Raw genomic sequence first — 15,961 nt, 5'->3', positions numbered from 1 at the left:
ATTAGTACTGTAGCTTGTACTAATGTGGACATTTTAAACGTAATTCTTTCAGGAAGGAGGAGTTACTCGGCATCTTAGAAAGTAGTTTAATGCAATTAGGATATAGTTAGAGAACTCTGAAACCCTTTCAAAGCCCCTTTCTATTCCAGCTGATATACCAAACCGCAGAAGACTTTTTTACTCTTTCTACTTTCCCATGATTTAGATATTGTTTGTAATGGTTCCACATTCTCCTGACATTCCGTCACAGCCAAGAAAAGATCTAATGCAAAGGCAATGTTGTTTGAGTCATTTTTCCCATTTCAAAAGTTGGATAGTTTATTTTTAAGATTACTGTGAAGGTCATCTGAATAATTATTGCAGACAAATAATTTTGCAGACAGTTGCAAAATTCATTTCTGAATCATACTCTGGTTCATTATCAGATCCATGAGAGAAACCACATGCTTTTACCGCTGAATGCTTCTTTTGCAGTACTTTATCTTGTAACAGCTTGGGTTTATTTATTTAATATCTCACTAAGTATTTTTTTTCTGAACAATTAACTATATGTATATATTTGTGTGTTATACTATTTAAGCTACCAGAGCTTACATACATACATATATATCTACAGATATTATGAATAATTTGGATGTTGGCTTGTTTATAAATCCTTACGGCTTTGCTGTCTATTCTATTTTTCAAGGGATATTTGTCGACAGAATAAAGGGTGTGACTACTATTTCAGCATTGATGCAGATGTTATTTTAACAAATCCAAATATTCTGAAGCTTCTAATAGAACAAAATAGGTATGTTTAACATGGGGGAAATTGGTTCGGTTAGAGAACATTATTAAGTCTAATCTCAATTTTTCATTCAGATATGTTTAATGATTTTTTGAAACAGCTTTAGTTTTAGTGTGTGTTAGAGAAAATACTAATAGTAGCATTTTTCTGTGTCAACATCCAGTTCTCTGTTCACTAAGATTACTGTCTGCTAAATATATTGTATTTCCTTCTCAGTAATTTTTTTTCAGGAGCATGTTCAAAAACCATTTATACAGCTTTTGAATTTGAAAAAAAATTGCTTCTAAATATAAGAATCCATTTCATTACATGGCAATGAACAGTTAATAGCAACCATTAATCCATCTCAGCCAGCATGGTCTACTTGGACAGGCAACTATGGAAGATTTTTCTAGCTATCCCAGTTTTCCAGTGTAAATGCCAAAGTTAATATCTGAGGTCTTATACAGTACATGTAAAACATATATTTATCTGTCAGTTATAAGTTATGGTATTTCAAATAATTCTTTATGTTTATAAATCTTTGTATATGAATCCAGAATGAACCTGATACAATATAGACTGTCCAGTTTTCTCCGGGCAAAGATATTTGAATCCTATGTGACTATTGGGATACATTCATACTGGTATCTTAAAAGTATCACTTATTAATTAGTTTATTTGTTTGGTAATTGTTTAGATTTATTTACCACCCAACTTCAGTATACTTTGGGCAGCCTAAAAAAACTAGAAAAAACATAAATATAATTAAAAACATTGAATTAGACTGCCCAGACTAAAATAGTCTAAAAGAATCCCAAGAATAAAAAAAAACATGAGCCATCAAACAAACAAACAAACAAACAAAACAAAAACTAGGCTTGGGACCAAATCCAGGTTTTCAAAGCTTTCTGGAATCTTAAGAAAGGTGATGCCATACTTAACTATGGGAAAGTCCTGTTCCACAATGTGGGCCATTGAAGACATGTCCCACAAGATGGCAAAGTTTAAGAGAGGGGTCCTTGACCACACCCACACTACTGGAAGGTACTAAGTGGGCAGAAATTATTGGAAACAAGTAGTCTTTCAGATATCCAAGCCCTGTGCCATATAAGTTCTATAGGTAGTAACCAGCATCTTATATTGCACTCAAAAGCCAATTGAAAGCCAATGCATCTTACTTTAGCAGTGGTGATACATGGACGTACTGCGAAATGCCCATTACTGCTTGTGCCACTATATTTTGGCTATAAATTTTTGGATGGTCTTCAAGGGCAGCCCTATGTAGAGCAGATTGCAGTAATTCAATCATGAGGTGACCAGGGCACGGGTGAATGTTATGCTATGCTATTAATGCTATTATGTTAGCCTCCATTGTTAATTTCCAATCTAGTCATATTTCCTTCTGATTTATTTACAGAAAGATAATTGCACCTCTTGTAACACGTCATGGGAAACTCTGGTCTAACTTTTGGGGTGCATTAAGTGCTGATGGGTATTATGCTCGATCTGAAGACTACATAGATATTATCCAAGGAAGCAGAATGTAAGTTAGCCTTATATTCAAATATCTTAGCTGGTCTCTGTATTTTTTTAAGTTTTGTGGTTATCTAGTATAAACAGTTTTAATAAACTTGTTAAATATATTTTATTTATTTTTATTTATTTATTTGTCAAACACAACAGTATATATAAGTATAAGCATGAAATAACCATATGAATTGGATACAATCAAAGGGACCATTAGGATAGGAACGGTACGCACGCTGGTGCTCTTATGCACACCCCTTACAGACCTCTTAGGAATGGGGTTTGGTCAATAGTATATAGACTTTGGTTAAAGCTTTGGGGATTTTGGGAAGAGACCATAGAGTCAGGTAGTGCATTCCATGCATTAACAACTCTGTTACTGAAGTCATATTTTCTGCAATCAAGATTGGAGCGGTTCACATTAATTATGTTGCATTTTTCTTTATTGAAGGTTGAATAAAAAAGATGTGCAAATTATTTTAATGTCATGTTAAATTTAAAATAGCCAATTTTTTGTGTGTGGAAGCTGAAGCTCAAATACTTTGGCTACCAAATGAGAAGAGAGGTCTCTCTGGAAAAGACCTTCTTGTTGGGAAAGATGGAAGTCAAAGGGAGAAGGGGAAAGCAGAGGGTGAGATAGTTTAATAGTCTCATGGATGCAATGAAAATGAATTTGGGCAAACTCTGGGACACTGTGGAGGGCAGGGCGGCCCAGTGTGCTGTGGTCCATGGGGTCATGAAGAGTCACAACTTAGCGACTGAACAACAACACATTTTCTGTGTGACATGACTCCTTTTCAAGTATTTCAAAAATGTCTTGATCATTCTTAAAATGCAACCTAGCTCACACTTGGGATTGCTTCACACAATCAAAATGGGCTGTTTCAAATTTGAAATGATTACATCAAATTTAAAATGATTACATCAAAATATTTTGCATATTACCATCAAATCATGCCTGTTACAGGATGTGATTTAATCTCTTTTTGCCTAGTTAGGTCATTTATTTAAGAGTTACTAATTTATGGAAGTTATGGCAAATGCTCACTGAAAGCTTTTTAAGGAATAGTCATGTATATAATGTGAAGTTAATTATTAGCATTGTGCTTTTGTAAACTATAAATTGTCATTAATTTTATAAAGTATAATTGTGTGTCACAAGTTGAAAAATTAAATGCTCTTTTTTGTAGAGTCAATTATGAATTACAATTAAAATAATTTGTGTTTCCCTTGGATTGTTAAATTTTATAAAACTGTTTTTGCATGAAGCAGTGTACTGGGACATGGAACAAATTACAGCTACTTATGGAAATTAATTTCAGAATTGTTTACAATGTGCATTTCATTTTCAGATATTCCACAAGAAATTGATTTCCTTGGAAAGGGGCAAGTGTTCTGTAAAATTCAGCGATGCAATCTTGCTTTGTAGACTTCTTCCAAAGCAGAGTAACAACCATGAAAATGATTGTATTCCTATCATAGTTTTATTCCGGTTCATTGATAAGCTAACCACAGCAAACAGATTATGCTGCTAATGCCGTTATTGATTGGCAAGACAATGTTCAAATAGAAGATAGAAACTGAGCATTGCAACTTGTAAAATTGATAAATGATATTGTTCATGCTGAATAATAAGAGGAAATATGTTTGTTGGAATTTGCCTTGCCTAATAAATTTACATGCAAATTTCATCAATTATAGTTTATCATCTCTAAAGTTAACAATTTGGGAAGAATTCAGGATAGTAATCATTCAGGAAGCTGTTTATCTTCTTGGTGGATTCCAAAGCTTTTAACTATAGTTTCCCACTTCATATTAAGTAGAAATAAAAGTTAAAAGTTTGATCAGTCAAGTTAAGAGAGAAGCAAAGGGATTATGGTCCAAAACTTTACCGAACTGAATGACTATTTCAATTCCAACCATTCTGCCATTTTTTCTCCGTAGAGGTGTCTGGAATGTCCCTTATGTGGCTAACATATACTTGATCAAAGGACAGACTCTCAGATCTGAGATGAAAGAAATAAATTATTTCACTCGTGAAAGGCTGGATTCTGATATGGCTATGTGCAGGAATGCCCAGGAAATGGTAAGATGCATGTGATGCTTCAAGTTGATTGTCGCCTTTTTTTTTCTTTTCACAAAAAAAAGTACTAGCCAATTTTTTGAGCTTTTGTTCAACTTGGCAGCCATTTAATTTAAAATAAATCATTTTTATGTGTTCTTAAAGATTTGTAATTAGGCTGCCCAGTTTTGGATGCAAAATTATTTTTTAACATAATGAATCAAAAATCCACTCTGTGTGGTATAATTATAGATAGTTATTTTCCATTTTATAAATTGAAATTATTATTAGCTAAAAAAAATAACTCCAGTGCTATACATTATACACATATTAGTACAATATTGGATTGTACTAATGTCCCAGTGTTGCATTTTAGAATTGCCATTAATTTTATGATTGTAAAGCTGATTAAATTTTATCAAACAAAAGCAATAATACCGTTAATAGTATTGAATGGATGGTAATATTTTAAGATCACATGTGAACATCACTGGACTACAACTGTAAATCTGTAATTTGTACTGATATTTACATTAGTTCCAGAGCAGAAACATATGACAGCTATTTCCAGGCAATGTAGCATTGAAAAATAATTTTGCTGAATTGAACAAGAAAAGCTGGCAAGTATTAAAGTTTCTTCCCTTCTTTAACAAGGCATGATTTTATTTTATTCATACTCATTGTACAGCACACCCCAGTCAATATCATCTTGTTTGCAACAGTCTATGCTTGCCATGTGCTCATGTTCATTAAATCTAACTCCATTTCATGGTTCATGAAAAAAAAAGAACAAAACACTCTTGTTCTGTGGCTCAGCACATTATTTTTCTTTTAATTGCAGTACATAAAGAGCTGACAGATCAAGCTTTTAACCCATACATGAGTAGCTTTGCTTGAAGCTGCATGTTGTTTGCAACAATCCTTTACCAGCTTTTGATTAAAGAATGTTGTTTATCTAACGTGGCAGCGGAAATCCTAATACAGCTCTAACAATGTGAAAGAGAGCAACGAAAGGTCAACTGATGTGCTGCTTCTCCTCCTTCATTTTAGACCATACAGAGGGAAAAAGACTCCCCTTCTGTGGAGACCTTCCATATGCTCAGCCCCCCAAAGGTTTCACATTTTAAATCATTTATTTCAATACAATTGATATCCTTTAAAAAAAAATGTCTTCAGCTTTCTGGCCCACGTCTACGTCTACAGTTTTTACAAACTCAGTCTATATCATGTAAAGCAGTGAAAGGTATTAAAGCAGAGAGCTTTACTTAATAATGTTGATTTTTAAAAACTAAGTTGAGTGTAGGGCAAGGATGGATTAGCCACATGGAAGGCTCACTGAATTTTTAAAGGGTTACTAAATGTTGGAGAAGAACACTTTCCCCCCCTCTGCGTGTTAAATTTAAGACAGACACTGTATGTTTATTAAAAATGGATTAGGGGATGTAATCAAGAAATATAGCTTACAGAAAGGAAAATTGAAAGACACTTGGCATTCTCGAGCTATAGGCTGCCAAACAGTGTGGTTAACAGATACAGTGTAGTTAACAGATCTAAACAATCAACAGAACTAACTGGTGGAAAGGAAGCAGTTATTACTACTGTTACTACTGTTCACATGGTGCTACATCAGCTAGTTTTTTAGGCATGTCTTGATACTTCCTTTCTGAAGTGGTGATGTGGTGGTGGTGATGCCACATATTAGTGCTGTAACTTCCAGCATTAGGTTGTAAGCTGCTTACATTTCCCATTAGCCCTCGTTAGTTCTTATTGAGAGATGCTATAAGATTTCTTAGACAGTTGTGTTTCAGAGCTGCCTTGCTCTGCTCACAAGAACTAATTGTTAACTTTTCTGGAATTCTGTAATTTTGCTCTGGTTGAAAGCAAAGCTGAGCCAGGATGCCTAGCAATCTGTTAGCAGCACAGTGTAGCATGGAAAATAGAGTCAGTAGACTTATTTCTTAAATATTTACCCAGAACACCACTGAACTTAGGATACTATATATGGAACACACAAGTAAATATCTTTTTGAATGTTTTGCCTTTAAAATGCTCTTGGAAACTTTATTATTGAACTAAGTATCTAAAAGTACAAAAATATGCAAATCATTTGGTATGATTTGTATTTTTATGAAACTCTATTAAAATATCTACATATTTATACTCTTGCTGCCAAAAGTGGATTTTCATGTCCATTCGGTTTAAAATATATGTAAAACTCCCTTTTATCTACATTATATAAATTACTTTCAATTTTAAATTCAATCAGTTTTTTCTAGTTTTGCTTCATATCATTCTTTATAATCTTATTTTAATGCATACAATTCTAAAAAAATTCCTAATAGTGTATTCAATTCTGTATGTACAGTTTTTTAAAATAGCTACCATTATTTCATTTTATTAATATATACAATTCTGGACTAATGTTTCTTTAATATTAAATTTTTCATATATAATTTTTTTATTAGAGGATAGGTCTATGAAATTTGGAAAGCTGTTCAGATATAATTGTGATATAATTGCAAATTGGCTAAGGAAGTGCAAATTATTAAAACGTAAACCAAAGCATTTGCTCATCCAGTGATAGAAGTCAATCTATATTAAAATCATACATTTTAAAGTTATTGTTCTAGTAACAGCAGATGTAGGTTATTATACTCCATTACAGTGCAATTTCGCGTATAAAATTCTATGGGATTTTAGATAATTTTTCATTGAGGCTAATAATTTTTATATCCCTTTTATCTGCTGTTTGAAATGCTAAATTTGTCTCTCAGTTAACGAAATGAAACCACACCATATTGCCTGAGAGTGATTCTTATTTTTAGCCTATAGAGTGACAAGATGTTAACTTTTAAAATTAACATGAATGTATGCAGAATAAAAAAATTCAAAATAAAATTCAAGTAGATATCAGGAAAAATCTAGTTTAAGGGTTTTTTATAGTTATAACTGAGTGTTGTTGTTTATGTTGAATTATACAATTATTCTTGTCCAGTTTTGATCCTGAAAACCTGTTCTTCCATAGCAGGTTTCTTCCTGAATCTTGTGATATAAATTTGGCTCTTTTGTGCTGTAATAACAAAGAATGCTTGTAGTATTATTATTATTTTCATTTTTCGTTAGACAGAATCTCATACTTTTAAATACACCTGCATTAGAAGCATGTGTTACCACTGCATTTCTCCAGTTCTATGTAATGCTTCCCATCAAAAGTATGGAACATAAAACTGGACAGTGGTGCGGTGTATTTTTGTAACAGAAGGGTACACAAACTATTACTGCTTTTCACTGCAAATACATGCTACATATGAGAGAGAGAACTGTATAGGTTGTATATATGTTAGAATCTGTGCTTGCTCACTTCCTAAGTACGGTCAATTTACAATGTTAACCTATTTGATCCCCATCAAATAAGCTGTGCTGATTTAAAGATGCTAAGGTGCAGAACTTTGGTTACAAAGTCTTGAACAAGCAAAAGAGTGAGCAAAGGGAAAAATAGAAAGTAATCTTGTGAACACTGATAAGTTAAATTATAGTTTGGGTCCCACTGATTTTAGTGACCTTGATCCATATGTAGCTGATAGTTTTTTCAATATTTTAAATTATTATATATAATCACTAACATATTTTTCCCTGCTCCCTAATAATAGGGAATATTTATGTACCTCACTAACAGACATGAATTTGGGAGACTTGTATCAACTGCTAACTACAATACTTCTCACTATAACAATGACCTCTGGCAGATCTTTGAAAATCCCGTGGTACGTATTGAATTATGAATTGAAATAGTTTCCAGACGTGTGTGTGTGTGTGTGTGTGTAATCATCTTTATACACATCCATATTCAGTGTGAAAAATTATATGATGCTTTGAGCATTGAAAAACATTAAAAATAATTCATGTATTATCCTTTTTTTTTCAAACTTTATTTTGCAGGATTGGAAGGAAAGTTACATAAATCCCAACTATTCAAAAATTTTTACTGAAAGTATAGTAGAACAGGTAATTAGAAATTCTCTTCAATGAAAGTATTACAATGTAATTTTTAATGCATGATTAAGAGTACTGCTGTTCTAGACATTTAATATGGAGTTGGTATTTACTGATACCAATTTACTGATGCTTAAAGAGTATCGTGTTGACATTTTTTTAAATCATTGGTATGTGGTTTTTCTTCTGATTCTTAGAAAACTTTTTGAAAAGGGATGTCTTTAATTTATAATTGTTTCTATTTCCCAAAACTGGCCTTCTAAATCCCATAATATCAAGTCCCATCCAATCTCTCTCTCTCTGGAGAGTGATAAGAAAAATGTTTCTATGTGGTGACATCAGATGAGAGAAAAAGGTTCAAGAACAGTAATTCATTCTCTGGTATGCTTTGGATTGTTGAAAATGCAACCACATGTGAATTACATATGTTATACGGGAATCTGTATTTGTACGTAAGTTTGTATTGTAAGTGCAGAGAATCTTGTGGTGTTTCAGGGAAACCAAATGGAAACATTTTGTCGTGTGCTATAGTTACAAAAGTATAGTTGGTCTGAATTTAGGGAACTTAATGTATTTGTTACCTTCCTTCTCATTCCAAAATAAAGCAGAAATCACATTTCTGCTACTGTTTGTTCTGCAACTAAACTAAGAGAGCAACAAGGACTCCACAGTTATGTTACTGTTCAGTTTACTGTTAACAAACAATATGACTCTTCACAACACAATCTGACCCTAAGGCTAGAAAAATGTCATCCTGTGAGCTTATATAAGATGCGTTGTTGTTGTTTTCTAACACAGTAGGACTATACATGCTTTGAAGGGGAGCTTTGCTTTGGCAACAAGTAAGCAAACATTGAGCTAAGGACTTCTTCAAAACTACCCTGCAAAATTTCATGACCCTGTTGCTTCTAATTAAGAAGTGCCCATGTTCTGCCCCCTTTGTCCCTAACTAATAAGCAGCCTTGTTACTTTGCACTGATCCACACTCATTGTCAGCTTTCCCCCTACAGGATTTTTCTTGCAGAAGAAGGGGTATCACCAACTAATGTGTTTCCATGCTAGGCAACCTAAGAAAAAGCTGCAGCAAGTCAGAGAAGTGCTGGCTGAAGCTACCCACCCTAGAGCCAGTTCAAGTCAGCCCTGAAGATATTTCAGGCAGGGTAATTTCTGCAAACACTGCAGTTAATGTGCAATGTGTATGAAAAATCACACATCCTGGTAGCATTTTTAGTCAGCTTTGGAACAGGAGTATATAAAAATTCCTCCTTTCAAAGCATGCATAAAAAGTGAAGTGGCTGTATCTGTACTTGCATATGGAGATGTACAAAAAGTTGCATGAACCCAGGAAAAGATACAGTTGCTTTAATGTTTCAGAGACCCCTGTTTCATATGATTTCCCATATGTTGTAAATAATCTCTTTCCAAACATTTGTACAGCTCAAATGTAGAGTCACCAGGGTCACATTTCGGAATGATTCAACCTGGTACAGATTATTGTAACTGCTAGTCTCATAGACTTAATTTAGGCCCTTGAAAAGAAAAACTTCTCTTGCTCAAACATAAGATGGCCACAAAGGCTACATATTTGTGGGCATGTGAGAGGAAACTACTTCATGCAAGCAAACCCAAGCCACCACTGAAATGGTCTTTCCTTCCAGATAATTATACATTTCACATAAGAGCAATTATATAACTGGTCTAGTGCATTATATACTATTACCTATGCAAAACTATTTTATTAAATCCGCTAACTACAAGACAAGAAATGACATATACTTTCCAATCGTAGGAGAGAGCTGGTAGAAAATTGTAAACAATAAATTCCTTCTGGTACTAATCAAAGATGGTGAAAAAAATAGGAGTGGCTGCCTTGTCAAATAATGCATACAGTGTCAAATGCTTATCCATTGTAATGTATGTGCATTTTATTTCTAACTTATAGCCCTGCCCAGATGTGTTTTGGTTCCCCATATTTTCTGAAACAGCCTGCAATGAATTAGTAGAGGAAATGGAACATTTTGGACAGTGGTCTGGTGGAAAACATCATGTAAGAATCGTTTTATGGACACTTTTAGAACTTATTTTTAGTTTTAATAGCAGCTTTAAAATTCATAATGCTGATATAAGGTAAGTAAAATCAAGTTAAGAGATAGCTAAGGCAGATTGTGGTTAGTGCATGAGGTTAGAGGAGATCGTCTTTCTGGTTCTCATACCCAGTTTTAGCCACTTGGTTCATTGCTAAAGCCCATAAACAAAGACCAGAGAAGAAATGGGGGGGAAAAAAAGGTCAAAGTCTGTGATATTGAGCAGGATCAGGCATGTATCCTATGTTTTAAGGTGGGCTGCAATTTTTAATTGTAAACTTAAAGAGTTATTCATAAATATATGACTATAATTCATAACTATTTTAGCAGTAGTTGTGCATTGAGTTTTGCATCAAGTTTCTTTGGCTGAAAAACTCTTCTCTTTTCTTCTTTTTAAGGTTTTATACTTTCTGTAGACAATACTGTGAGACATTTTGACTTTGTGCCACTTATTGTATAATCATATAAAGGTTTAGCTCAATTCGGATTACATTTTCATAAAATTCATACTAAACTTTTATAGCAACCCACAAGGGTATAATATAAAAGTTAATAAAGAAGAAATGCTACCTTTAAAGGAAGTTAATGTGTTTATTAAATGGATGATTCATAAACTAAAAACTCTTTAAGCAGTTGACAGTTTAACTATAAAGGTTTATTTAGAACTGAATGTATTGAGGTTGTTATATTGGCTATGAAACTCTCTTACTGATTTACAATAAAAGTATACGTATTAACTATCAACAAGTTGAATGGAAAATTGTTTTGTTTCCTCTATTGTAGATTACAGCATAAAACTGATATAAAAAGCAAGTGCCATTTGGTTGTATAAACTGAGCTATGCTCTATATGTTCTTATACTATATATATATAGTATATATATAGTATAAGTATACTATAGTATACTTATACTATATATATAGTATACTATATATAGTATACTTTATATTATATATAAAGTAGTATTTTGTTTCTAGATATTGGAGTAAGTTAAGAATTAATAATTACAAAGATCCATGTTCTTTTATTTATAGCTGTAGTAATAAAAGAGATGAAACATTTCATATAAAATATGCTATATTACATCTTGTTTTAGGATAGCCGCATTTCTGGAGGCTATGAAAATGTTCCAACAGATGACATTCACATGAGGCAAATTGACCTGGAAAATGTGTGGTTACATTTTATCAGAGAATTCATAGCACCTGTAACCCTAAAAGTATTTGCTGGCTACTATACAAAGGCAAGTGAAATTTTATAACGTAATTGAGTAGAACATAGTTTAAACTCTTAATTTTTCATATGTTAAAGCTTGTTCTAATTTATTAATAATTTATGGCTGATATTTAAGGAAAATGTATTTGTGTCTTATTCAATTATTCTGAGGGTTTGGACTCCAAATATGTGAAGAGTGGTATCACTGGGCCTGTTGCCCTTTGCCCAGTCTCTCTCTGTTACTGGAAGCATATGTGGATACAACTGAGACTGAACTGCAATGATTTTGAATCCTACTCAGCTTGCCTCTGTATTTACCCATCCTTTCCTTCTGCAAAAAGCAAATTATTCATGTTCCAAAGCACAAGCTAAACAATGATAGTATATTATGAAATTGTTCCTAATAGCTAAATCAACCTGATAATAATCCTGTGTTGTTGAGGATTGATTGATTGACTAATTGAGTGATTTATTATTATGTACTTATTTACTCCATCTTATTTCTGCTCTGCCCACCTCATTTAAGTAACTCTGGGTAGCTTATAAACAAAAAAACATTGAAAGAAATATTATTAAAATATTAAAAATAAAGTTAAAAAGAGTTAAAAATTAAGAATTACAAAATTTCAAAAAGTTGAAGGTGGCATCCCCAAGCCAACAACCACCCTGAGAACTGCATGCCACTCTTAGTTCTTCATATCACTGATTAATCCCCTCATGACAAGTTACAGCATGCCTTTTAAATCTTCCTTGTATTTTTTTTTTCAGGGTCATGCCTTGTTGAATTTTGTTGTGAAATATACTACTGAAAGACAGCGCTCTCTGAGACCTCACCATGACTCATCTACATTTACCATCAACATTGCCCTTAACAAAGTAGGAGAAGATTTCCAAGTAAGTTTTAGCTTGCATCCAAGGAACTGATGCTGTTTTTTCAATCTCTAGCTCATGTCCACATTAATATTTGTAGGACATCTGCTGGAAGATTAACATAAGAAACTGATCCAACAATCAGAAAAGTTGGTTCTGGATTAGGCTTTTGTAAAACACTAAAAGGACAGAGACTGAATATTCAACCATGTAATTATATTAAGTTTTGAAATAAGTAATAAATTGTATGGCTAATAAAGATGCCGCTATGAAAACAGTGCTGCTGATAGGGCTTGATTTTCTTGAGGTGCCATGTTAGGAGATAAATGTGTAAAACTCCCCAAAAGCACCTGAAGGCCAGACAAGGAACAATATATGGAAACTGATCAAGGAAAGCTTCAACCTAGAAATAAGGAGAATTTTTCTGACAGTGAGAACAGCCAACCAAGAGAACAGATTGCATTCAGAAGATGTGGGACTTTCATCACTGGAGACTTTCAAGAAGAGATTAGACAGCCACTTGTTAGAAATGGTATAGGGACTCCTGCTTGAGCAAGGGGTTGGGCTAGATGACCTACAAGGTCCCTTCCAACTCTGTTCTGTTAGTTATGGCCAAATGGACTGTTTACTCATAGCCCAGCAGTGGGTTTCAATTTTATTTGCTACTGGTTTGCTTGCAGGCGCGCTTGTGCTTGCACGTGATCTTTCTGCGCATGTGCAGAGACGTCCGGGCGTATGTGCAGAGCCTCTGACCGTGACTGCAACCGGTTTGCCCAATCTGGGCAAATCAGTAGCAACTCACCACTGTCACAGTCCCTTTTCACCTTTAGCTTATCAGTATCAGGTGTATATCTCAAGTGAACACCTTTAGCCATTCATTCTTGTGTATGCAACTGCTTTCTTTTGGTATTCAAAAGGGGGCATTTCCTCATTTTATCTCTACAAGAAGATAAGGTGATTGCTAATGACTGACTCTGAGTCACTCAGTATGTTGGATATAAACTGTAAAATCCCCCTTAGGTATGTTGAAATTTATTGTATTATAGTTAATCTATTTTCAAAACTGGGTTTCAACTAGTTTGTATGGGGTGATGGTGGGAGGAGTTGTAAGTCAAGAAAATAACAATACTGGATAAAATCTGTATATATCATTTCACATTAATGTAAGAAAAATGCAAATATGGAACGTTAGAGTACTGACATTGTAAATCTCTCAGAATGCTGTAAAGTACTATGGAATGGTATATAAGCCTTTCAACCAGGGGTGAAATCTAAAAATTTTCCCTACCAGTTCTGTGGGCATGGCTTAATTGGTGGGTGTGGCTTGGTGGTCAGTGACTGAATGGGCATGGTCAATAATAATAAATAATAAAATAATAAAGTATACAAAACTTGGAAGGCACCGGTCTACCTTCTTTAAAAATAGAGGCACTGGTCTACTAGCTGCTTACAGCGCCGATCAGCTGTAGCGCGGCCCTTTGAAGTGCCGTGGCAGTCATTTAAGGCCGTTTGCAGCTATATCACTACTGAGAGCTTCAGGGACAGAGAAGAGGAACAGCGAGGCGTGGGCAGTGGGGGTGGCAGGGATTTTTGCTACTGGTTCTCCGAACTACCTGCTCCCATCGCTACCAGATCCCGCGATCTGGTCCAAACCGGGAGCATTTCACTCCTGCTTTCAACCAAATTTACAGCTGCTCCAGAATAATATACTCTGAGAATGGGACGGTAATGTCAATCATGGCTATCTCATTCAATACATTTTACTTGGAGAGGAGCTTGTTTTTTATTGATTTCTCTAGGGTTACATAAAGACTTTAAGATGATATTTCTGACTTATTTCTTGCAGGGAGGTGGATGTAAATTTCTGAGATACAACTGTTCAATTGAGTCACCTAGAAAAGGATGGAGTTTCATGCATCCAGGAAGACTTACTCATTTACATGAAGGACTTCCAATTTTGAAAGGAACAAGATATATTGCAGTATCTTTTATTGACCCTTAATTTTATTTCCTGGCCGTTCAGAGACAACATAGAACAAACTTTTATTTATAATTTTTCTCCCAGATGACAGTGACAAAGAAGCTTCTTCTAGACAGCTGCTTAATTTTGGGCTAAGGTTTTCAAGGAAACAGACAACAAAAAACAGTACTTATAAACATCTGCTTTGAGCCTTGAAATGCAAATATAATAAAATAAAAATAATTTACTTCTCTTCCTGTTTTAAAGAAGTGGAAAGTCCTTGATGTGGTCACTCTGTAAAAGTGTTAATATGGGTTTTCCATTTGGTAATTATCTAAATAGCAAGCTGCATGTCTTGACTTTTTAAAAGAAAAAAAAGTGGATAATTATTCATATTGTTCTTAGGATGAAGATAGATAAAGATAGATAAAGGCAAAGCATTTGCCAAAAATTTGTGCCTGGTTTATTCACAGACTTTTTAAAGTGCCTTAAAAGGGAAAAGAAAGTCTTGACTTGAAAGTATCTTTGCTCTTTGATTGGCCTGAGCTTTTCTAAACAAACTTCTTGCACAAAATCCAGCCTTGACAATAGAAACCCTCATTTTGAGAAAACTTTAGAATACCAAGTAACCTCAGAAACCAAATTCTTCACTCTTAAATGAAAAGAAAACTTACTTGAATGTTGTATCAGGATACCAAAAAGCTAAAGTTGTTCTTAAAAGTAAATAAATAAATAAATCAGGTTTTTGACTTGCCTTTATTTTTTAAGGGAACAGTTTTAAATATTTCTGCTGTGCCTACTGTTTGTAATTTAAAAGTTTCACTTGACAAAAGATGAAATCAAGTCTGAGGTGCTAAAGTACGTATATTTTGAGGTAAATAAAAAATTAAAATAAGTTTTTAGTGTGTCTGGTTTTCTTTAAATACATAACACATACACGTACACACACATACACCAACAGCAGATGGGATTTTTTTGTTTAAAAAAAGCTTTAAAGTGTTTAATTTTTCAAACATTAACAATCATCTTTTAACATACTGTATATGTTTGCTTCAACCACTGTATGATGTTTATGGAATTTCATTATACTGAACCTTTATGGATAAAGTTTCCTACTTCATAGTGAGTATAGGAGTTTTTTATGGTTTATTCAGCAATATACTTTAGATTATTCTGAGTCTGCTCAAGGAGTTTATTATTATTCAGTAAATCATATGGTTTTGTCTATAGTTTGAGCATAAACAAGTTTAATCCATTTTTTTAAAAAAATAAATAAGAACTACTTCAACAATCCCAAAAGACTATTGTATGCCTCTCCCTCCCCCATCATCCATAGCTTTTAAGCAAAAATTAGCAAATGCACATGAATATCAATGCCTGAGAAAACAAAGAGATACATTCTTCAAAGAGGTGGAAGAAATAGTATATTTAAATATTTCAAGCTCAAGACATATGTCTGAAACTGGTTGGCTTTGTAC

General features: G+C 33.7%; 1 protein-coding gene across 4 annotated transcripts in view; it reads left to right on the top strand.

The window, feature by feature from the left end:
* PLOD2 (procollagen-lysine,2-oxoglutarate 5-dioxygenase 2) overlaps window positions 1–15,375 on the top strand; it is a 66,715-nt gene extending 51,340 nt beyond the window's left edge. For 2 of the 4 annotated variants that reach the window (XM_058187000.1, XM_058186999.1), the window contains 10 exons: window positions 689–793; window positions 2,190–2,315; window positions 4,244–4,385; window positions 5,412–5,474; window positions 8,012–8,125; window positions 8,301–8,366; window positions 10,297–10,401; window positions 11,535–11,681; window positions 12,422–12,547; window positions 14,370–15,375. In XM_058187000.1, the coding sequence (XP_058042983.1) occupies window positions 689–793; window positions 2,190–2,315; window positions 4,244–4,385; window positions 5,412–5,474; window positions 8,012–8,125; window positions 8,301–8,366; window positions 10,297–10,401; window positions 11,535–11,681; window positions 12,422–12,547; window positions 14,370–14,525 (1,150 nt within the window). In that variant the 3' untranslated portion in view covers window positions 14,526–15,375. Of the gene's footprint in view, window positions 1–688; window positions 794–2,189; window positions 2,316–4,243; window positions 4,386–5,411; window positions 5,475–8,011; window positions 8,126–8,300; window positions 8,367–10,296; window positions 10,482–11,534; window positions 11,682–12,421; window positions 12,548–14,369 lie in introns of those variants that run through there. The other 2 variants (XR_009155598.1, XM_058187001.1) reach the window with 2 other exon arrangements.
* Window positions 15,376–15,961: the final 586 nt, after the last annotated feature.

The sequence above is a fragment of the Ahaetulla prasina genome, chromosome 6 (assembly GCF_028640845.1).
Source record: "Ahaetulla prasina isolate Xishuangbanna chromosome 6, ASM2864084v1, whole genome shotgun sequence".
Classification (NCBI taxonomy): Eukaryota; Metazoa; Chordata; class Lepidosauria; order Squamata; family Colubridae; genus Ahaetulla; species Ahaetulla prasina.
The sequence above is the reverse complement of the archived record's forward strand: the minus strand, read 5'-3'. Positions and strand labels throughout refer to the sequence as shown.